This window comes from Lissotriton vulgaris, chromosome 2_1, assembly GCF_964263255.1.
Source record: "Lissotriton vulgaris chromosome 2_1, aLisVul1.2, whole genome shotgun sequence".
Lineage (NCBI taxonomy): Eukaryota > Metazoa > Chordata > Amphibia > Caudata > Salamandridae > Lissotriton > Lissotriton vulgaris.
The window spans coordinates 514,503,334-514,527,732 of record NC_141687.1 but is presented as its reverse complement, the minus strand read 5'-3'; the positions used below and the strand labels follow the sequence as shown (position 1 = coordinate 514,527,732).

General features: G+C 44.7%; 1 protein-coding gene across 1 annotated transcript in view; it reads left to right on the top strand.

Moving 5' to 3' along the window:
• BOLL (boule RNA binding protein) overlaps window positions 1–24,399 on the top strand; it is a 927,996-nt gene that overhangs the window by 67,324 nt on the left and 836,273 nt on the right. Inside the window, exon 2 of the mRNA XM_086955429.1 lies at window positions 3,239–3,373. Coding sequence (XP_086811555.1) covers window positions 3,239–3,373 — 135 coding nt within the window. The remainder of the gene's footprint in view (window positions 1–3,238; window positions 3,374–24,399) is intronic.

The following is a 24,399-nucleotide window of genomic DNA, read 5'->3' as shown; positions in this document are numbered from 1 at the left end:
CCCTTTCACATTTAGAGTGATCACTTTAAGAGCCATCAAGGAGGGGAATCAGTGGAGCACACATCAGGAAGCAAAGCCCAGCAGGCAAACATGGAAGTCACCACACGTGGCCTCAGCACAGTGCAACTACGAACATCCCCATGGCACAGTACAGTCCCCGAACCCCAACACCCCGCAACTGGAAAAGCCCCCCCTCCCCCCGAGACCCCACACATCCAAATCCACACCACTCCCCACAACAATCCCCCCCGCTAGTCCCCAAATTCAAAACATCCCCCTGCCGGTCCCATTCCCTTACCCCACTTCTCAAACTTTGCAAAAAAGACATTGTCCCAGTCCGGTCCTTATCAGACAAGGCCGTGGTAAATCAGTCTAGTGGACGTCCAGCCACCACCTCCAGCATTCGCCATTCCTCCCCGCCCTCCCCCTGATTCCCCGCACCTGCAAGAAGAAAAAGCTAAAGCAGACTCCCCCCGGAGTAAGTTCAGGCCGTCAGGGCCACTTCGCCGTTCGCCGCTACTCTGGAGGCCTCCTGGATGGCGGCCGCCATGTCCGCCCGGATCGTGGGCGAGCCCGGTCGCTCCGACGGTGGAGAGCTCCTCTCTCCCACCTGCTGCCATCCGTCACGAGTGCTGCGTCTACGACGCGGTGCCGGGGTGTCCGCATCAGATGCTGTGAGGCCCAACACCACGCAAACATCCTGGAGGGACCGGAGCTGGTGCAAAGTACCGTTCCATCGGAAAATCCGGCGGAAAGGGTGCCCCCAAGAGTACTGTGTCCCTTGCTCCCGGAGGAAGTCGATAGCGATCTTGAATGATTTTCTCTTTTGCAGCGTGACCGTGGATAAGTCCTGATACAGGGCCACAGGGTGGTCTCGGAAGCGGAAAGGCTGCTGCCCACGCGCTTCGCGGAGGATCCGCTCCTTCAGGGGGAAGTCTGGGAGGAAGGCCAGAATGTCTGGGGCGGGCGCCGTGGCTCTGCGGGGGCGACCCACCCGATGTGCCCGGTCAATACGGATCCGAAAGTCTTCCGACTCCCCCAGAATTGCACGAAAGAGGGCCACCAGGTATGCGGTCACGTCTTCACCCTCCCCGCCGGACGGCACGCCACGGACCCTGATGTTATTCCGCCTGGATCGATTTTCGAGGTCCTCGGCGTGGGCCTGCAGTTCAATCTGTTGTTCCCTCAGCCGCAGGACCTCCTGCTGCAAATGGGTGATCTCCTCGTCTCTAGAGTGGCCGGCTTCCTCCACAGTGTTGACACGCTCCCCCAGGGAGTCCATCTCTCTCCGTACTTCACGGACCTCCCCGGCCACCTCACGCTTCAGCGTCTGAAAGTCCTCCCGCAGGGAACTGAAGAGCGACTCAAGAAATGATCTTGTCACCGGGGGCTCTCCGCCATCAGCACCCCTTGCCGGGGCCGGGGAGGTCGTGGTGGGCTGAGTTCCTCCACTACGCATGGCTCCGCGCCCCAGCATGTCCGGCAAGGTCCGGTCACCCCTTCTCTGTCCTCTAGCGTTCGACATTTCAGCTGTGTAGGGGACGTCTAGGTTCACCGTCCGGCCAAGAGGGCAGCCGCGCCGTCGCAGCTATACTCCAGACGGGGGTAGCGCCACACGAAGAGCACTAGGAAGGCCGAGCCGCCAGGCCGGAGTTCACAAAATGGCCGCCCTGTAATATCAATAGGCCAACGCCCAAGATGGAAGGCCTGTCCTCTGCTCGGGTCTGGTAGCGAGAAATCCAGCCGGTAGGCAGACTCACGAGGCGATGGTCGCCGGGGTCAGTAATCCCGGGGGAAAGATCTGCTCCAGGAGCACAATGCCACTACTCCACCACCAACGACCGGCCGGAGCGACCTCTCAGGACCAGCCCCTTCGAACCACGGATCTGCGTAGCAGTTCGATGCCGGCTCTGCCTCCGCCTGTCTCCTCCGCTCCCTGCATCCGCCGCCGGCCGGCTCCGCTTAGCTCGCGAAGTCGCCGTCGACTCCCACTCCGACAGCACAGGCACTTCAGCGGGCCTCGCACAGGCGGCAGAGCACTCCGTCAGGCTCCGGAGCCCGGAGGTCTCGCGGCTCCCGGCTCACACGCAGGTCGCTCAGCAGGCTCCGACCCAGGCTATTCCGGACCAGATCTCACCCCCAACGGGGCTAACAAGGCTCAACAATCGATCCACACCTCTACCGGGGGCTCCAGGCTCAGTCTCTGCTGCGTGATCCGGGGGGGAATCAGCGGTTACGAGAGGTGCAGGATTTCAGGGGTCCGGGAGCTCTCGGCGAGTGCGACCTCTCAGCCCGCCATCTTGGCCACGCCCCTTGTAGATGATTTAATAAAAAAAAAAAAAAGAAACGAAACATGGAGTTTGTTTTACCTCCAAGGTTTATGATGAGCACATGCATATTCCGGTATACTTCTTTTCACACAGCTCTTTTTATTGCTATAGTGCACATTTCTAGTGTGGAAACTCCAATAAGGAATATTTAAAATTGAGACACATTTTTCTTCACTATTTATAGAATCTAACCCTTGTTGTGGTGTTTTAAAGTGTTATTTCTTTTTAATGTACAGGTCTGACAATGTTGAGGAGTGATGGCTGGTCAAAACCTGTATTTCTAAATAAAGTTCTGTTGATTTGAGATAGCCACTTAGATGACGTAGTCGCTAAATGTGATCCAAACATGTACTTTAGATGTGGCTGTTAATTCATTGATTTACTTTTGCTTAACAGTGCTTGGAAAGGTAAGGGTCTGGACATAATTGCATAATCTGAATACAGGTATTTGTAGAAACTTCTGTATTCCTTGTCCTAAACCCCCTTTCCACCCCATCTTTCGCTTCACCAAACTTCTCTGCAGAGGTGAAAGACACTTAAACAAAGTGTATATGTACAGGGTAGATGCTGGGCCCAGTTTAAGTTTGGAAATGTGCCATTCCAATTTTAGATGTTCTGTAGTAAATTGCACAGCTTTTTGCATGAAGTTGTAAGACATGCTGCCCATTGGGAATCTTAAGTCATTTAACTCTAAAGTACTGGAGAAACTATGGTAAGTATTTTTAACCAAGTAACTAGCCAATGTATGTGAATTATAGGCCTTTTAGTACTCTAAGTAAGCACTGTAAAGAGGTACTGTTTTAGTTAAATTTGAATTCTGAGTACTGGATATGGTCAATGGATATCTACAAGTAAAAGCATTTTTATTTAGAATGAAGGAGTCTACAAAGGGTTTTTCTCTCTAACAGGAAACTACGAATCAGACACAAACCCTTCCATTAACTGCAACGCCAAATCCTGTATCACCAGTGACATTGAGCAATCCAGCAAGATTTGGAACAGTTGTTCCTAATCGGATCTTTGTAGGAGGGATTGACTTTAAGGTAGTTTAATGGATATTGGTTTATATATGTAATTGCACTTATGAAACATTTAAAATTGTGAATTTAGTATAAAAAGTCATGTAAAGTTGAATATTTCCATGATGTATTCTGGAAAGTGATAAATTGTTGTTACAAATTGAGTAAAAACAACAATCATTGAAAGCTGGAGCCATAGCAACTCTTGGTTTCTTTGTACCTAACTTTGAACTGCCACTTTTAGTGTGCGCTTACTAAACTGCATATGTGCTGTCTGTTGAGAGACATATTGTATATGGTGTATTGTGTATTGTATATATATCAACATATTCAGCGCCTTGAGACCCTCACGGGTAAGTAGCTTGCTATACAAACCCCTGATTGATTGATTGATTGATTGATTGTGGGTTTACCAAAAATGCATTCATGGGCCTGGAGTCTGCCCATTGGTTTCTGTTGGCTGACTTAACTGTGACTCATTTGCCTGCTTCTTATTAATTTCCCAGCTTGTCAAACTTATCTTCCAAAGGTTCTTCCTCGTGGTCAAACAGACTGATAAAACAGTTTCCTAAAGGGCTATTCAGAACTTTTCCTTCTATAAAATCTCCACCTCCAATGTGGCAACTCACCATGGTACTTGCTCAACTTATGAAGCACCCTTTTAAGCAAATACATAGAGCTGACTTAAAATTGCTTTCTTTGAAAACTGCTTTTCTACTAGCTCTTGCGTCAGCAAAAAGAGTTAGTTAACTTCAAGCTTTCATAATACAAGAACGCTTTATTCAATTTAAGAACAATAGAGTGATCCTTCTTACCAACCCGAAATTTATACCTAAAGTCCCATCTGACTTTCATCTTAATGAGCCAATTGTCTTAATATCCTTTTTTCAAAATCCACAAACGGCAGCGGAACGAGCCTTGCATTATTTGGACTGGAAGCGCAGCCTTAAACTGTATCTAGACATAGCAAATAAATCCTCCCTGAAGTCTAATCAGTTTTTTGTAGATTACAGCTTACCCAGAAAAGATTTCCCCTTAACAAAACGGAGCATATCTAGATGGATCTCTAGTGCTATTCTCTTCTGTCTCCAGCAAGCTGGTCAACCTGTACATTCAAACGTTTGCGCCCATTCCACAATTAGGCAATATCTACATCTATGGTGTTGTTTGCTGGCATGCCCTTCTCAGACATGTGTAGAGCAGCAACCTGGAAAACTCTGCATACACTCACTAAGCATTATTTCTTGGATTCCAAATTGATGAAGAATGCTGTGGTGGGACAGGCGGTTCTCAGACATCTATTTCAATAAAAGTGAGCCTTACTTCCGTCCCACCAACCTTTCTACTGAACATTTTTCTGTTCTTTGCTTTTCGTTATGCCAATATTGGAATCTATGCATTTGCTATTTCGTATTTATATGCATAATTCAATTATCTGGATGCATGCTCTTATATTTCATTCTCTAGAAATAGTTGTTGACTATTTGTACATGTACGACTTACGTATATGACGAAATATGCTCATTACTGCTTTTTATTCTGATTCGAGCAAGTGAATCTATGAAAGATACCCTAATACTGGATAAGAAATGAGTTACTTACCTGTAACTGCAGTTATCCTAGATTGGTATATTTCATGGATTCAAATGCGACCTGCCCGCCTTCCTTGGAAGGGGTCACTTAATACTCTCAGTTGTACCTCTGGTTACACAAGGTGCTTATGAAAATCTGAGGAACTGGAGCTCCTTCCAGGAAGGTTCTAGAGGGTGGTATCGGCTGATTTGTAGTTCTCTTAAGTTTGGTCCTTTTTTTATTTAAGAACTACGATATATAACTAAATATAAGGTCTTATTCCTACCTTCTATGTCTAATGTGACATTACCCTTATAAATGTCCCGGGACTCCCACCTCGACGACGGGAAATGATTCGAGCATGTAAATCTATGAAAGGCACCAATACTGGTTAACTGCAGTTACAGGTAAGTAACTCATGTCTTAACTAGCAAGCACTAGGCTCATGATTTCGGTAGTGCAGTGGCACCGGGACCAACATTTCCAGGCACCCTTTTAATCACCTGATATTGCTATATTTTATTTTTAAAAAGGCATCCAGAAGTTCAGTTACCTTGTAGACAACATGGTCATAATTTGAATGGTGCAGCAGGAGCAGTAGCACCAGTCCCAAATGTTGTCCGAGCTCCTCCAAACACATAATATTGGTATATTTGACCACTAAACAGGCAGTCATAATTGCAGTTATCTTGTAGTTAATGGACTTAAATGGTGCAGTGGCACTGGGGCCAAAAGCTCTATGGGTCCCACTAAACCCTGATTATTGCTAAATGTTACCACTAAACACGACAGTCTCAAGTGCATTCATCTAGTAGGCAATAGGGTCATGATTTGAATGGTGCTGTAGCTGCAATCGCACCAGGACCAAAAGATCTAGGCACCCACCCCATTAAACACCTAATATTGCTAACACCTAATATAAGGCCCAGTAGTATTGACGGAAGTCAGGCCCTTGATTCCTCCTTTTATTTATGACCTTAGGAGTTTCTTCCAGGCAGTCCTCGCTCCCTTACATGACCAAATAAAGCTTGGTATTGCTCCTTGTAGTTTTTTGATGGATTTCAAATTTAACGATAAAGGGACCATATTGAAGATAAAGTTAGATTAGATTTTGGTAGAATTTAAGTTTTTACCTAATTAGATCTATCTAAAATTGAAAGTGGATGACAGCTCTAAGATCTTAACAAAACTAGTCTAACTAATTTTGCTTTTGGGGTTGACCTGGGACATCTTAGATAGATCCTGTACCACCTGTATCACAAGATCTCTTATTTCTTGTTTTATAAGGGAGCTGTTCAGTTGTGTATTCCATGACATGATCCCCGTCTTTTGCTGAATTTGATAACTAATCTGTTAAAATTTGCAGTTACGTTGGTTGTGAACCGTCAAAGTCCAGTGTGAATACCATCAAATCATCTGCATATAGTGCCACATTTTTTTTACCCAGCCGTTACATTCAAATTGAAGAATTTCCTGATTTTCCCTTATTTTAGTTGCTAGTGGCTAAATATATAGATCGAAATGCAGGGGAATATGGGTCAGCCCTGTCTTGTGCCTCTCTCTAAATCCGTTTAGTGAGGTTCCTGTTCACTATTATCATGGCTATTGTTTTCCTATATATGGAGCTAATTGCTCTGGCGCAGGTCTCACTCAGATCAAATTTATGGATAATTTGATGTAAAAAAGGCCAGCTTACCCTATCAACGGCCTTTACGGCATCAAATGTGAGAACTGTTAATGGCAGTTCATTCACAATAGCCATATCTATGGCACCTAACAAGTTGTGTTAAATCATGCAGCTGTCTACCTTTGATGAAACCCTCTGGTCTTCCTGAACCACTGCTCTAATAACTCTTTCAACCATCTTTGCCAAATCCTTTTTTTTTTTTTAAAGAAATTTTTATTAAGCATTGAAAAGTGATACAAGAAGCATGTCATGAAAAGTTAGAAAAAAGTACATATAAGTATAATAATAATAAAAGACATCAATCTATAGGAATTTATATAGAAAAAAGAAGGGTATGAAGAGATAGATAGAAGAAAGAGGAAAGAAAAAAGAAAGGGAGGAAAGCAGAAAAAAAGGAAAGAGAAAAGGAGAGAAAGAGGAGGATAAGGAAGTAAGGCTAAGGGATCATAAGGGACATGGAGCACGCGGTAAGGGAGAGGGATTAGAAGATAGATAGGAAGTAAAGGGAAGCCATAATAAGTCAGATTTAATTTTCAAAGGGACAGAGGTAGAAGAGGCTATAGAAATTCTATGTTCATCACAAATATAGTTCCACCATGTGTGGATCGAGAGTTTTGAATTATCTTTCCAACACGATAAAATAACTTTAAATGCAAGTGCAATAAATAGGTCTAACAACTTAGCAGAAGAGGGTGTAGCAATATCAATATCATCAGATAGAGAACCTAAAAATATGTGTAAAAAAGATGATTGTGAAGAAAGAGATAACATTTTCATACATATATTCCAAACATCAGTCCAAAAGGATAAAACTGGGGAACAATGGTATAGTTGGTGTTGTAGAGTACCAGTAACTTTGGAACAGGACCAACATAAAGGTGAAGAGGTTGGTGAAAATTTATGAATAGTAACCGGGGTAATAACAACTCTGTGGTAAATAAAAAGTAAGGATTGGGTAATGCGTGCAGCAACAGAAACTTTGAAGAGTCTAGACCATAAACGATCCCATAATGCAGTGTCAAAAGAGACATCAAGATCAGTTTCCCAAGCAGTCTCTACTGTAGATTTAGATCGAACAGAACAATTAGACAGTAAAAGTGAATATACAAGAGAAGCTTTAGGTTGTTGAGTAGAAAAGAGAGGATAAAGTGGAGTGACAGGAGTGAAAGAGGAAAAGGAATCGGAGGAAGAAGATAAAGAGGATAAATGAGATTGAATAGCAGAGATTATAATAGAATATTCAGCAAGAAATGAGGAGGGTAAGCGAAACTTATTTTGTAAAGCTGTAAAAGAAAGAAGAGTGGAATCAAGGAAAAACTGATGTACAAACATTATATCCTTTTCTTTCCAGTGTTTAAAATAGAATGATTTACCTTTATATCTAAGAAATTTGTTGTACCAAACTACAGATGATAAAAAACATTGTAGAGGGGAAAGGGTAGAGGAAAAAATAGTTTGCAATGTAGATTGGCAATATTTCAGAATGGGATACTTGGATATAAAGGTACAATTTGACATGAAAGGAACATGTTGAAAGGAGAAATCTTTTAAAAAAGAGCGTTCCAGAAGAACCCACTTAGGAACAGGAGTATCAAGGAAATCATATGCCAAGGAGAAGGATTGTTTGATGAAAAAGGCAGAATGATAAGAGCCAAAGTCAGGGAAACGAACACCACCTTCATTTTTAGGTCGAAGCAACTTATGTAACCCAATGCGGGGATGTTTATTATTCCACAAAAATTTTGTGCATATAGAATTGATACGAGAAAAATAGGATTTAGGGATTTTAAGAGGGAGCATAGAGACTGTATACAAAACATGAGGGGTAATCATCATTTTGATGGTGTCTAATGTACCCCACCAAGAAAGAAACAGGGGAGACCAAATCTGCAGAAGGGATTGAATTTTCTTAATTAACGAATCAAATGTTATTTTAAGGGTATCTTTTAGAGAGGAAGAGAACCATGTGCCAAGGTACTTAATTTTAGAAGGGCACCATGCAAAATCAGTATTATTAAACATATATTGAAAACACAATGAATTAAGGGGAAGCACTTCCGTTTTGGATAAATTGAGCTTGTAACCTGATATTGAAGAATATAACTGAACTTCCTCTAAAAAGGGCAGGAGGGATGATTCGGGATTGGACATGTAGATGAGGACATCATCAGCATACGCTGAGAGTTTAGTTTCGACAGTTTTAAACCAGTGATATGGGGGTTGGAACGAATACGTTGTAGAAAGGGTTCAAGGCATAAGATAAAGATTATTAATAATAATAAAGGGGAAAGGGGACAACCTTGTCTTGTGCCTCTGGTTAAAGAAAAGAATCTGGAAAATTGATTGTTAACAAAAATGCTGGCACGGGGGGAAGAATAAAGGAGTTTAACTAACGCTATAAAATTTGGACCAAAACCAAACCAAGTGAGGGTTCGGAACATGTATTGCCAATTAATACGATCAAAAGCTTTTTCAGCATCTAGGGATAGGGCTGCTAACGGGGTTTTGACATTTTTACTGTGAGAGAGGACATTGGAAAAAAGACGGGCATTATCAGCAGCGAGTCTTCCCTTAACAAAACCCACCTGGTCTGTGTTGATTAAGCGAGGGATAATGGAATCAAGGCGAGAGGCAAGAATTTTAGCAAAAATTTTACAGTCATAATTAATTAAGGATATGGGGCGGAAATTTTTACATTGGGAGTGATCCTTATCACGTTTTGGAATGATCACAATGAGGGCATCCAAAAAGGACCCGGAGGCCTTAGCTTCCAAAATAAAAGAATTAAATAACTGAAGGAGTTTGGGAGCAAAAAAGGAATGAAATGAGGAGTAAAATTCAACTGGTAGGCCATCAGGACCAGGGGCTTTTGATTTCTTAAGGGAATGAATAGCTGTGGTAATTTCTTGAAGAGTAATTTCACGTTCTAGGTGTGAAAAGTCAACAGGAAGGGCAGGGGGGGAGGAAAGGCCTTCAAAAAATGTTGCTAAGTTTGCATCAGAAGGATGAGTGTCGTCTGTGTATAGGGCTTGATAGTAGTTGTGAAAAACTTCAGCAATGTCTTCATCAGAGGTAACCAGTTTGTTGAGTGAGTCATTAAAAATTGGACCGACAGCTTTGCGTTCAGACTTGATTTTCAAATAATTGGCCAACATTTTACCTGCTTTGTTCTGACCCCCATGATATTTAGATTTTATTTTAAGGAGGGTATGACAGGCTTCATTAGTTATAATTTTATTAAGAGTTGTTTTGGCAAGAATCAGATCCTGAAGGGCAGATGGGGATTTGGAGGAGAAATATGTGTGTTCAAGGGTTTTAATCTGTTTAAGTTGATCTTCATATTTTTGTTTATTAAGCTTCTTTTTAGCAGAAACATAGGAAATCGTAAATGCTCGAAAAGAAGCTTTAAAAGCATCCCAAGTGTTGGGAATGGAGGTATCAACTGGGTCATTTAAGGAAAAGTATTCATTAAAAAACGCAGTACATTTTTTCACAAAAGTGGCATCCGATAAAAGAAAAGAATTAAACTTCCAACGGCTAAATTTAGAGGAGCTAAGGGAAAGATCAAGGGTAGTATAGACCGGGGCATGATCAGAAATAAAAATAGAACCAATGACAGATTTTTGAATGGAGGGAAGAAGAGACTTACTAATCATAATATAATCAATCCTTGAACGTGTATGATGAACATTAGAAAAAAAAGTATATTCCAATAAATCAGGATTACACACTTTCCACGAGTCATAAATAGGTCGAGAAGCAATGGCAGATTGAAAAGCCTTATGGGTTTTATCAGGTTGAAATTTACTCGAAGATAACCGATCTGAAAAAGGGTCCAACCATTGGTTAAAATCACCAGCAACGATAAAATTAGAGCAATCAATGGATGCAATGAGCAATTTAATGTCTTTCCAAAATTTGGGATCTGGACGTACAGGGCCATAAATATTCAATAAGACCATCGTCTTGTTGTGAATAACAACCTTTGCCATTGCCCAACGACCTTCATCATCATTTTGAGAGGAGATAATTTGTGCATTTAAAGCCTTGTGAAATAATATAGCAACCCCTCCTTTTTTGTTGACCGCAGGAGAAAACACAACCTGACCCACCCATTGTCTCTTTAGTTTAAGGGATTCAATGTCAGAGCAATGAGTTTCCTGAAGAAAAACAACCTGTGAATGAAATTTGGTTAAATGAGACAATACCTTCTGACGCTTGACAGGATGACCAAGACCACGAACATTCCAAGAGACAAAATTACACATGTTGGAAGTAGGGAAGAATGGGCGAAGAGTGGAGGTGACACACAGCAAGGAGATCACTACATAGTGGAAGACAAAAAATAACAGTTAAACATTGGAGTAGTAGAACGCTCATTTCAAGAATGGAAAGAAGAATCAAGCAGCAAGAAAAGAATAAACGGAGAAGTAAAGAAAACAGTAGAGGTAACTTGAGAAGAAGGAAGCGAGGAAAGAGAAAGAAAAGAGAGAGAGAGGAAAGATACATAAAGAAGGAAAGAGAATAAGGAAACAGGTCAAGGCACAAAGGCTTGATCTGAGAAGAAGACAGTAACCAAAACATGTGAGACGCGGGTACGCCCGGGAGAGGACATGTCCCACGAGCAGACCTGATACGGACATCATGAAAAAGGATAAGCACAAGGATGTGAGAAAAATGTTAAAACAAAATAGTAAAGGAAGATAAGTTAAGAGAAGTTAGATAGATTAGAGTAGTAATGGTAGAAAAAGAAAAACATGGAAAAACGAAAAGGCATTAGCTGGCAGTGTCCATGGTGGAAGGTGAGACACTCATCAAAAAGTCGCGAAGTTTCTGGGGATCATCATAGGACCTGGTACGGCCATTGTGGGTGATCTTGCAGAAGCAGGGATGAAGAATTCCATACTGAATGTTGAGTTGTCTCATCGTGGGTCGAAGGTTCAGGAATTCCTTACGTCGAGCATTGGTAGCAGAAGAGAGGTCTTGGGAAATGAAGATGTTGTGACCAGACCACTGGAGACGACGTTTGGCCCTGGCCGCTTTCAAAACAGCCATTAGCTCTGTGAACTCCAAGAATAACATGATGATTCCACGTGGTTTGGTTGCATTGGAATTGAGGCGGCCAAGACGATGTGCTCTTTGGATGTTGAGAGGGTGAGTCGATGGTGAGAGTTCCAAAAGTTCCTGAAGAAGTTTCCGAATAAAAGAGACCATGTCAGACCCCTCCCAATTTTCCGGAACACCATAAACGCGTAGGTTGTTGCGTCTATTGCGATTTTCCAAATCTTCGCGTGTAGTTTGAGTTTGTGGATTTCTTGTTCCAAAAGTGGAATTCGAGTTGAGAGGTCCTGGACATCGCTTACACGTTGTTCCAAGTTCAAAACCTTATTTTCCATACCCACCCAGCGCTCCTCAATCTGCTGAAGTTTAGCATTGGGAGCAGTCATAAAGGGTTGGAGACCACGCACCTCCTCAAAGATGGAATCCAGAACAGGATTAGTCGAAGAGTTAATGGGAGAGGGTGGATCATTTTTTGGTCTTTTAGGTTTTGTTCCTGTTTGCGATAACTTCGGCGAAGTAGAGACATTTGCCATGATGCAAGATGACAAAAGGGAGCTGTGACCAACAATGCTGTATAATATGAAATAGAGTGTAGATGCACAAAGGTGATAGGGGCACACCCTGTGGCAAAAATAGGACAATGAGAAAAAGGAGTTGCCCAATAACACACTATTTATCAGTGCGAAGAGTCAGTAATAGCCACACGGTGTCAAACAAGAGGCATCCACTACATCAAATATTGACATTGTGATAGACCATCATGCCAGTATGGAGTGGCAGATTAGATGAAAGAAAGCGCCAAAACACTCCAAGGTGAACATAGACAGTGCAGTAAGAAAATGGAGGAGACCGATGGTCATTAGAGGTCAGGAGAACAAGAAACTTAGAGTGGCGTTGAGGCAGTCAGCACATTCCTTGAATATATCAGCAGTAAAAGGCTAGGCATCCAGAAGCACAAAATGGCGGTTGCTCCACCACATAGAAAGGACTGCGCACTTAAATTAAAAGCAGGAACATCGCCAAAAGTGAAAGAGAGTCCACAGCAATTCATCAATGGTGCAGAATCCTAAGGTGGTAGCAGAGCCAAGCTAGCGCCAGAGCGAAAGGGGAGAGAGCAGTAATAGCGCATATAAAACATACGAACCGGCGGTATACAAAATGGCGGCCGTTCGCGTTTTGAAGTGAAGAGATATTTACCATTGGAAATAGTCTTTGAAATTGCGCTCGTTTCGGTTGGCAAAACGCTGCATTTTGGAGTTTCCACCTTCCGACACTGAAGTTTGGCAAAAAAAAACGTCCGAAAGACGGTTAGACGATTTCTCACGGCATCCGCGGGTTGTCCGAGACGGAGCTCACGGGAGAGACGTCCTCTATCGGCGGCGCGCAAGCCACGCCCCCCTCATCTTTGCCAAATCCTGCGTATACATTTTATAATCGCAGTTAAGTAGTGAAATCGGTCTATATGACTCGCAGCTCATAGGGTCTTTTTTTGTTTCAAAATTAGCCTAATAGCAGCCTCATCCCATGACTGCTGAATCAGCAGGTCCTTGGAGAATATCCCACCTATCAACTTGGCCAAAATAGGAGTTAGCTTATCAGATATCATTTTATGAAACACATTCTGTAGGCCATCCAAACCAGCAGTGCTACTTCTCTTTAGCTTGTTGATGACCACCTTAACTTCCTCCAAGCTAATTTTCTGATTAAGGGTCTGCATTAAGTCGGCTTTCCGCGATGGCATATTTATATCATTAAGGCATTCCTTTAACTGTATCTCAGGCACTGAAAGATCTTCTGTATATAGCTCTTGGAAGAAACCAGAGAATGCTAGTTCTATATCAGAGATCTCTGCATGACGGCTCCCAGTTCCTTTAGATACTATCTTTCTGATTGTGTTTTTCACATATTCTGTTCTTGACTTCTAAACAAGTAACTTCTTGCATCCTTTCCCATATCCATAATGAGCTAATTGATTAACCTCCCATTTCTTTCCGTAGTATACCATCAAGATAGTCTATTAAATCCTCTCTTGCAGATTTAATGTCATTATCTGTCATGGACTGGTTCTGGGTATTTTGTTGTAAGACTCTCTCTTTCAGTGACCTTGAGATATTATCTTCCAGATCCTTTAACTTCCATCATGTCCCCTTATGCCATTATGCTGCTAAGCTTATTACCCTACCACTTATACAGGCCTTATGTGCATCCCATATTATGTGTTTTGATGCTGAAGTGTTATTTAGCTCAAAACAAATTCCAACATGTCTTTTTTCAACTGTTCTATTACTAACATTGCTATATTTTACTACAAAACAGACATTCTCAAATGCTATTGTCTTGCAGGCACTAGGGGCATGCTTTGAATGATGCAGCAAGTGCTGTGACACCGGGTCCAAAAGTTGTCAGAACTCCTCTAAACACATAATATTGCTATTACATCAATTAATTCTATTATTTCCCTCTTTAATTTTTCAAAATGTTTCTATTACCAGCACGATACCACTAGCAACAGCACAGTATATTGCCTTTTCATACATAAACAAGCCATAACACTTTAACACACTTTCTGTAACTTATATTGTACTATTACTCTATTATTTTAAATGCAAAAATGTTTTTGATTGATACTTCTACCTACATTTTTCTTCCATTTTGAAACTCCTGAGGTGCCAGATTAGATCTGGAAACTCTTGCAATAGCTCCTGCATGCTAGTACATGGTGCTATTAAGCTCCATTGTGGCTCTGTCTTTCCCTGGGTATGATAACCTGGAGCCCCATACAAGTCCCACCAATTTGCACTGACTTTAGTTCATAGCTCTGCTTCTATCAGTTTCAATGGTTATTTGAAAGTGTTGTCAATTTCTAATAATTAATCTGGCAGAGTTGCAGGAATTTCTTCACCAAAGACTACAGCCTCAAACTGTTGTGCTTGTCAAAAACAGATGTCAATCACCAACCAGTACGACATGTCTGTTAATAATGCACAACCCCAAATCCTTCAAAAGTGATACTTGATGCACCTGAAAGCAATCATCGAGGTGATATCTGTTTATATGAAAGAGCACAAGAAGCTAAGTCGATCTCATACCCCGTCTTCAGATAAGTTAAAGGACTAGTCGAGGAAAAAGCAAAAGTACCTGATGCAAAGTTCTTTTTTTTTTTAATTTAAACATATTTTATTAAATTTTTTTAAGTACCACTTGGGGGAGAGCCCAACATAATCCACTTGATAGCAAAATAGCAAAGAATTAGCAGCAATGGATACAAAACAAAAGAAAAACTATGGACTGTATGCAGACATTCCCGCTCCACCCGCATCGGCAAGCAAAATTCAGTTCACATATATGTCCAAACGATGCAACATACATTTTGCCCCACAAGCTTCTCACGAGGCAGTTCCTATGGGGATTGTGGAGGGAGATCAATGCCATGGTAAGTAGCCCACCTAGACCATATTTTTCTATGTTTTTGGGGGTAGCCCCTTGCTTGAAACACTGCCATCTGCGCACCCATACATTTATCTAGCTCTTTCCGCCACTTCCCTATTGTCGGTGGCAAAGTTCCCTTCCACAACTGGGCTACATCCCTCTTGGCAATGGTAAGGGCAAGAAAAAGTAACTGTTGCTTCTATCATTTCCCTCCAATGTCCTCTGTACTATGGAGCAGGAACAATCTGGGATCTTGCGGCAGGTCCCAGACAAACACCTCTTTAAGGCATGACGATACCCTGTGCCAAAAAGGCCGTAATGCTAAGCAGCTCCACACCGTGTGGAGGAATGTCCCTTCCTCCCTGTCGCAGCGCAGGCACATGGGGGATGGCACGACACCCATCTTCCAAAGCCGAATAAGAATGTAGTACACGCGGTGCACATACTTGAACTGAATAAGACGATATCTGGAGCCTACTGCAGTACCCAGAGGGCTAGCTATCACCTCCGCCCAGTTGTCATCCATCTGCTCAGGGATTGTATTCATCAGATCAGGGATGTCATCCGTCAGGTCAGGGATGTCATCCTGCCACAACTTCCTTGTTCTATGTAGAGTTGAGGTGGAATGCATCTGGTATCAATCGTATTTTGTTTGCTCCGAGATCGCACATAAGAAGGCGGCTCTCGAGCGGATGAAATTCAGGGAGGTCAGCAAGTTTTGCAAGCGCAGGGGCCAGAGCCAGACGTAACTGGAGGTACCTGTAAAACTGGGTTATGTGGGGATGAAACTCCTCCTGCAGTCGCTGGAAGGATAGAAGGACGGTGCCTCGCGTAACGTCCTCTAATGTGGAAATACCAATTTGGTCCCAGTGGTGGAACCCGTTCAATGCGGCCACCTGGCGTAAATAATTACTGTGCCACAAGAGCGTTGCCTGCGTCAGCCGTATATTCCATACCATTTGTCAAACGCTGTACCGCCATAACCTAATCGTTGTTCGGCTGGCGTGGGGTAAGGAGTCAAGCTTGAGTCCTGGGTCGGTAGGTGAATTATACCACCAATCATTAATAATTAAAAGAAGGGCCGCCACGTAATAGGAATAGACGTCAGCAGCTGCAATGCTTCCACAATAGGTGGATTGTGCACATGTTTGCAATGCCACCCGAATCGCCCCCCCTTTACCCCCATAAAAACTTATTATGGATGGCGTTAATTTGTGCAAACCACACTCTCGGAATGTGGTATGGAAAACTTTGACAATGGTAGAGCAACCCTAGGAAGGGTGATCATTTCATTTTGAAAAAGGCAGAGCGTCCATAGAGTGAAAGAGGTAGGGATGCCCAAATAGAGGTTTCTTCGCGAAGATTGAAAAAGAGCGGGTTTATGTTGCGGGCCCATGAAATCTGCGGGCAGGGAGACGCATACACCTCCAAGTATTGGAAGCCATCTCTGGCATGCTTTAGTTGAGACGCCCACGTAGTCCTACCTTGATGACCGCATACTGGGAATAGCACAGATGTAGCTGGGTTGGTGTGGATCCCAGTATTCTGACCAAAGACCTGAAGAATTTGCAAAATGCGTTGGCCCGAGATCCAAGGGTCGTTCAAAAAAAACAAGACCTCATCCACGCATAATGCAATGCGGTCTGGCTGTGACCTTGGCCAATCAAACCTCTGAGCACCTGATCCCTATGGACCCACGCCGTCAGGGGCTCTACCACCATAGTGCAGAGGGGAGAGGACAGGGAGCAGCCATGCTGTGTGTGCCTCTACCAATCGAGAAGAAGGGAGAGCAATGACCAGCGATGCGAACAGAGGCCATAGGTTTGGTGTAACATAGGAGTACGTATGCTAGGAAACGTGGCCCAAAATTGATCGCCCCTAGGAGTTGGAATTGGTACTCTCAGCTGAGGGAGTCGAAGGCCTTATCTATATCTGCCAGGAGTAAGGCTGCGGGGCGGCCCAACACTGGAGCCAGGGCCATAGCATTGTGAACACGTCATATGTTATGCTGGGTGGCCCGGTGTGGCATAAAGCCAGATTGGTCTAAATGTATCAAGTCCTGAATGCAGGACCGCAAGTGGTACGCAAGAACTTTCCCCAGCAATTTGGATTCGAAGTTGAAAAGGGAGATAGGCCGATATGATGACGGGTCCTCTGGTGGGAGGCCGGGCTTTAAAAAGAGGATAATTTCAGCTTGACGCCAGTCCCGAGGTAGTGGTTTCTGCCCAAGAGCCTTGTGAGTCGTGCCCAATAGGTGCGGTTCCAGCATAGTCACATGAGAACAAAGAAACTTCATGACCTGAGCTTATCACATTCAATGCAGCCATTAATTTGTCTAACGTAATAGGGACATGCAACCGGTCTCTCATCTGATCAGATAGCTGCTGGGGGGGAATATTCCGCAGGAACTCAGAGATAAAGTCACTCAAGATCTGTTCCTACTGGGGGTGTAGCGTAGCGAAATGATGTGTGAATTCCTCCACCACTTCCCTTGGAGAGGTATGCTGGGCACCATCACTATCCCTAATGGCTGGAACTGTGGCCCGGGCCTGCCTGGCCTAACACAGTCTGTGTAGCATTTTTGCTGGATTTATCCCCCCACTGATAAATTCGAAATTGAGATTCCAACCAGATTACTTTCACCTTGTCTGTAAGGTGATGATTCAGCTGCTGTTGTGCTAGTGACCGGTTTCTCCGAAGAGTTGGAGTCGGCTCTCTTGTGTATTGCGCCTCTAGGGAGAAGCACTGGGCTTCTAGTTCTGCTTTCCAAGCGGCGCGCTTGCGTTTATCGTTAATCCTATAGCTGATGTCCACCCTTCTAATGGTAGGTTTCAGGGCCTCCCACAGGGTCACTATGGAGGGAGAGGAGTCTGCATTTAGGGTAAGATGCTTTTTGATCGCTATGTGAAGACACTCATGGTAATCCAGTTCATAAAGGTGCCACGGGGACATCAGCCATCTAAGAGGGGCCTTTGAACCTTTAAGAGAAGCTTCACCATAACTGGAGAGTTATCTGAGAGCCCTCTCAGAAGATGTGAGGCCTGAGCAAACCAATGGATATAGCTCTGGGGTGTGAACAGATAATCCAAGCGTGATACGGAGCCATGCACTGCTGAAAGAAATGTGTAGCCTAACTCGGACGAATGGTATTCCCGCCAAATATATGCCCATCCTAATGCCCCCATGAGCGACGACAGTTTAGAGGGACTGATGGGGAGGCAACCCCTGAACCCCGTCTCCTGTGTTGTGGTGTCATAGTGTCTTTCCAGTCACCACCCAGGAGAGATAAGCTCTCATGTAGTTCACCCCACAATCTGGTCAAACCTTCTAATAACATGGTCCCAAGGGGCAGGGGTGCTTCTCCAGTATTAGGGGTGTCTTTCATAGATTCACATGCTTGAATATTCCCCGTCGTCAAAGTGGGAGTCCCACGGTACATAGAATAGCAGTAATATATGCATATATACATTAAAATTACCATAATTACATAAATACATACATATAATGCAGTAAAATATCTAAAGTTTAAAAGTACCATAGAACAGAATAGTCCCATAGAAAGCCTAAGGGAGAACTCACTTTAGTAACATATCAGTGTCATTATGTATTGGTCCACATTCTAGCCAACCAGGCTGTAGCTCCCTCTAGAACCTTCTCCTCAGAAGCCCAAGCCCACAGATTTTCTACCGCACGTCGTGTGAAGGGAGTCTCCCTGAGCTTTGCTCAGTTTTTTTCTTCTTACATAGCTGTTTTTCTTCTCAGATGTCTTCCTCAAGGAAATCTTTGTTCAAACCATGTCCATCATGTGGAAAATTGCGTCTCTTTCATGAAGATCCACAAAGTAAATGTATTTACTGTCTCTACCCGGACCATGAAGTGAAGAACTGTAAGTACTGCCGTACTTTTCCACCTAAAACAGAGAGGCCCATCTCCTTCTGTGGCTACAGAAGTTGAAGACAACTGACACTGTGGTCTCGGAGGTTGAGAGTGTCTCTTCTTTCCAGTCAAAGACCTCTCAGAAGCGTGGGTCGGAGATGGAGATGCCTTCTCCTTTTCTCAAGAAAAGTCGACTTGTGGATATCTCTAAGGATGTCTCCCCACAGGATTTACCTCCAATTATGCCTACGGGACCTGGCTCTCTGGCGTCACTGTCCAGAGCCATGCCATTATCCTCAAAAAAGGGCACTGACTCGTCGACGCGTCCGTCGACGCCATCGATGACGCCGAAATCCGTGGATGCTGTCTCCACGTTGACGACGACATGTTCAATGTCTTCGAGAACTACGTCGACGACGTCCACCTCGTCGAGGACGACCCATGAGGTGAGACCCATTACCTCTATCTTAAAGATCTCGTCGACGACTGTCAAATCAACACCGTCGACAAGAAACCACCGTCGACGCGCTCCTCGTCGTCGACCAAGATTACAGCATTGTCGACGGGCCGCCGTCCGTCGACTGGACCCTCATCGTCGATGACAACTTCGTTGACGACTGCCTCACCGTCGACGACGACTTCGTCGACGGTTGCCACCCCATCAACGGCCCAACCTTCGTCGACAGGACCATCTTCGTCCACGAGCAAGGCTCTACCCTCGTCGACAACGTCGTCGACGGCGAAGAAATCTTCGTCGACGAAGGCTAAATCACATCCGTCTACAGTCACGGATTCTTTGTCCGTGGACACGGCACAGATGCCTCAACCTGCTTTTGGATCATCCATCACCACGTCGACGGGCTCGTCGACGTTGCGCCATCCTTTAGCCACGGCTACCTCCTCCACAGTGGTCACTGCTTCCACGCTTCAAAGGGAGCCTCTTATACAGTAGAGTCCTATAAAGAGTGCTTCTACTCTTCCTGACCAATTGTTTCAGTCTGCGGAGGAGGACTGCAATGATGGCTCAGAGGTGGAGAATGTCTTTAGACAAGCTTCTAGCCCATCCGAGCTACACATCAAGTGCCACGATTATGATGAAGAGGAGGAAGAGAACGTCGAAGATGGGGCAGATCTATTTCCTGTAGACAATTCAGAGGCACCTATGGCGGAACAGACGACACAAGACGATTATAATCACAGATTCGCACCGTCTAGGCCTGTTTCTCCAGTGCCGCAACCTCCTCCACAGCCTCAAATTCCTGCACCAGTTCAACCCAGGTCACCAGTGCGTACCCAGCAGGATACGGATAATGAGGATCAAGACCCTCACAACACAGATCAGAATGATGATGATGATAACGGCCTTCAAGAGTGGGACGTTTACAGGGCTCAAACACCTTTAACCCCACCAACGTCGCCATTAGCTTCGCCTCCTGTGGACATTGGCAGTTTTCATAACTTAATGGTCCGCGCTGCTAAGAGGTTTCACATCACTTTAGAAGTCCAACAGACTGATTTTTTTCTTTACGATTTCAAAGACTTACCTCAAAGGCAAGCTCACACTATTCCAATAATTGACCATATCTGGGAGGAAGGTCTCAAATTGATGGAGCGACCAAATTCGATCCCAGCTGTCTTACCAAGGCTTGATAAAAAGTATAAAGCGCCAGCAGATTCTCCGGCATGCCTAGTGTCACAGCCTAAGGCGGATTTCGTCATTACTCAGGCAGCTCAAAAAAGTCCCACAATCCTGCCACACCTCTCACATCTCCCCCTGATCAGGAAGGCTGCAAGCTGTACTCCATAGGGAAAAGTTTACCACCATGGCAGCCACGACTGTCAGGGCGGCTAATTCCTTGGCTATTCTTGGGCGTATGACCGCCAAATGTGGTCCGAAATTGCAGCATTAATTCCACAATTACTGGATGCCATCTGTGCGGAAGCACTAGCCATCATTCAGGAGGGAGAAAAGATCTCTTCAGAGATAATTGATTGCGCCCTTGATATCTCCTCTAAGGGATTCAGGCAATTGGCTGGGATTGCTGTTTTGAGGCGTCAAGGCTGGTTAAAATCGACAGCATTTCGCCCGGAGGTTCAGGCTAGAGTACTCGATCTACCATATGACGGTGATTCGCTGTTCGGCAAACATGTCGACGATGTCCTCGAATCAATAAAAAAGGATACAGATACGGCCAAGGCTTTAGCAACCCTCCAGTATAGAAAACGGACATTTCGAGGAACACGTGGTAGAGGCGGCAATTCTTCCACTTTTCGTGGATCAAACCAATATCGCTCTTACAATGAAAACCGTCAAAGGAATACTTACCAGTCCCAAAATCGACAGACCTCCTCCAGACCATACCAGAGGAATACCACATACAGAGGTGGTTCAAATGCAAAGAAACAGTGACAGTCCCAGCGTCAACCTTCCACTGTAAAAATTGGAGGACGAATCTCCAACTACATCTTGAATTGGTCCAACATCACCTCCGATCAATGGCTCCTAGATGTGATTTGGGAAGGACATACCCTGGAATTTACAAAATTTCCTCCCAATCGCCCTCCTACTGGTCCACCCCCTGCCCATTTCGAAGAACTATTGGCTCAAGTCAAATTAATGATCAGAATAGGTACTATCGAGGTGGTACCGCAAGGCCAGCAAGGCAAGGGGGGAGAGTGGCGCCCCATTTTGGACTTACGGGCCCTGAACAAATTCATCACGTCAAAAACATTTCAAATGTTGACCTTGCTTCAAATTTTAAATTATCTCAATCCCGGAGAGTTCTTCACCACGATCGACCTCCAGGACGCATACTTTCACGTGCCGATTCACCCCAGGCACAGAAAGTATCTCCGTTTTACAGTCGGACACCTACACTTTCAATTCAGAGTTCTGCCGTTTGGCCTGCGCTCAGTGCCAAGGGTCTTTACCAAGACCATGTCCCCGGTAGCTGCTTTCTGCGCCTACAAAGCATCCAATTTTATCCATACCTGGACGACTGTCTTATAAAGGCACCGAACCTCCAGCTGGCAAATCAGCACACTCAGGTTTGCATCTCTCTTTTTCAAAACTTGGGCCTTTCCATCAATTGCCAGAAGTCACACTTTCGCCTGTCTCAGCGGCAAGATTTTCTAGGAGCCTCACTAGATTCTCGGCTGGCAAAGGTTTTCGTCTCCCAGGAAAGACAGGACCGCATGCTCAAAATGGTATGATTCCTGCAGTCAAAGCTGTACGTTTCAGTCCGGATGTTGAAATCATTCCTGGGCATGGCTTCCTCGTGCATACAGTTGGTACCCTACTGCAGGCTACATATGAGGGTCATACAAGAGGAACTAGACAAGCTGTGGAAGCAGATTTCAGGGTCATTCAACAACGGATCCTTCTCACGCCCGCATTCAGGTGGCACAGGAGTGGTGGTCTCACCCTCCGAACATATCCATGGGTCGGTCTTTTCAAGACGTAACTCCGACTCTGATGCTTACAACCGATGCGTCCCTAGAGGGTTGGGGAGCGCACCTCGAAGGAATATCGGTAAAAGGGAAGTGGATTGCAATCTAGCGCACTTGGCATATAAACCGCCTAGAGCTTCTTGCGATCTTCGTTGCCTTGAGATCTTTCCAGAGGAATGTGCAGGGCCAATCTCTGCTGGTGAGAACAGACAACACCACCAGCATGCACTACCTAAACAAGCAGGGCGGCACAAGGTCCCTTCTGCTTTCCCGACATGCACAGGAGATATGGGATTGGGCGATTCATCAAGTTCATCTTACAGCCATCCATGTGCCGGGTGTTTCCAATGTTCTGGCGGACTCACTCATCAGATCTCTCTCGGACAATCACGAGTGGGAACTCAACCAACCAACTCTCGAGTTCATTTTCCATCAGTGGGGCCAGCTGCAGATGGATCTCTTTGCGACTGCCGCCAACAGGAAATGCCAACGCTTTGCAAGTCGTCATCCTCACAGAGTGTCGAGCAGAAATGCATTTTCGATCAACTGGTCGAACAAATTCATGTACGCTTTCCCTCCGCTTCCTCTGATTCCGCGCCTGTTGCACAGGATGAGGCTTCAACCCTGTCATGTCATCCTGATCGCACCCAAGTGGCCACGGCGCCCATGGTTCTCGGACCTTCTTTTGTTTTCCCAGAACGAGCCAATATCGCTTCATCCTCTGCCTCACCTCCTCACGATGAAGCAAGGGCAGATTTGCCACCCAGATCCGGCATATCTCCAGCTCCATGCCTGGAACCTGAACACAATGAATTTGCACGTCTAACCATCAACGCAGATTGCAGAGAAGTGTTGGCGCACGCCCGCGCTCCATCCACCATTAAAACCTATCAGCTGAAGTGGAAGCGTTTCTGTGTCTGGTGCCACACCAAAGCCTTGGATCCAATGACCGCCAAACCGGAACAGATCCTGCCTTTTTTCCTATTCCTTGCGAAGTCAGGATTTTCTCACTCCACTCTTAAGGTGTTTCTGGCAGCACTTTCCCGCTTCCGTCATGATGGTTCCACATCACTGTATTCCTCTAGAGTCATCCAACAGTTTTTCAAAGGCTTCTTCCGGATGTTTCCACCCATTCGTCGCCATCCACCTGCTTGGCGCCTAAATCTGGTTTTGTCTCAACTCCTCCTACCTCCTTTCGAGCCCATCCACTCAGCAGGCTTAAAATTCCTCACGTGGAAAGTTGCTCTGCTGTACGCCTTGACATCATCTAGGCGTGTTAGTGACATCCAGGCATTCACAATTCAGCCTCCTTTTCTCCAGTTCTCCAATGAGGCTGTTACGCTACGTACTAATCCAAGATTTATCCCAAAAGTTCCAAGTGATTTCCATCTCAATGAAGCTGTCATTCCAAAGACTTTCTTTCCTGATCCTGAACGTTCATTGCATTCATTGGATGTGAAACGCTGTCTCTCTAGTTTTACATTCAGCGTACTACACCATTCAGGAATTCAGACCAACTATTCGTGGCCTATGGCCCGATCGGCAAAGGACAACCTATTACCAAACAGACTATTACTAGGTGGATTTCTTTTACCATTACTTTTTGTCATCAACGGGCTGGCAAGCCCCTTCCTGCTCCAGTAAGAGCTCTTTCAACTAGAGCTGTGTCAACTTCTACTGCCCTCTTTGTGGGGATACCTCTACGGCACATTTGCAGAGCTGCTACATGGTCGAGCAGCCATACTTTTATGAAGCACTATTGTCTGCAATCAACAGACGCAGCAGATGCGGCAGTGGGACAAGCGGTGCTGCAGAATCTTTTCCAATAAAGGGGAGCCTCTGTTGCTACCCGCCTCCAGTCATAAAGGTATTTTCTCTTAAATTTTGATATATTACATATTAAGTGATATATTCTTGTATGCTTGGAGTTTTATGACCTTTATGACTTATATGATGATTTACTGCTTTCTACTCT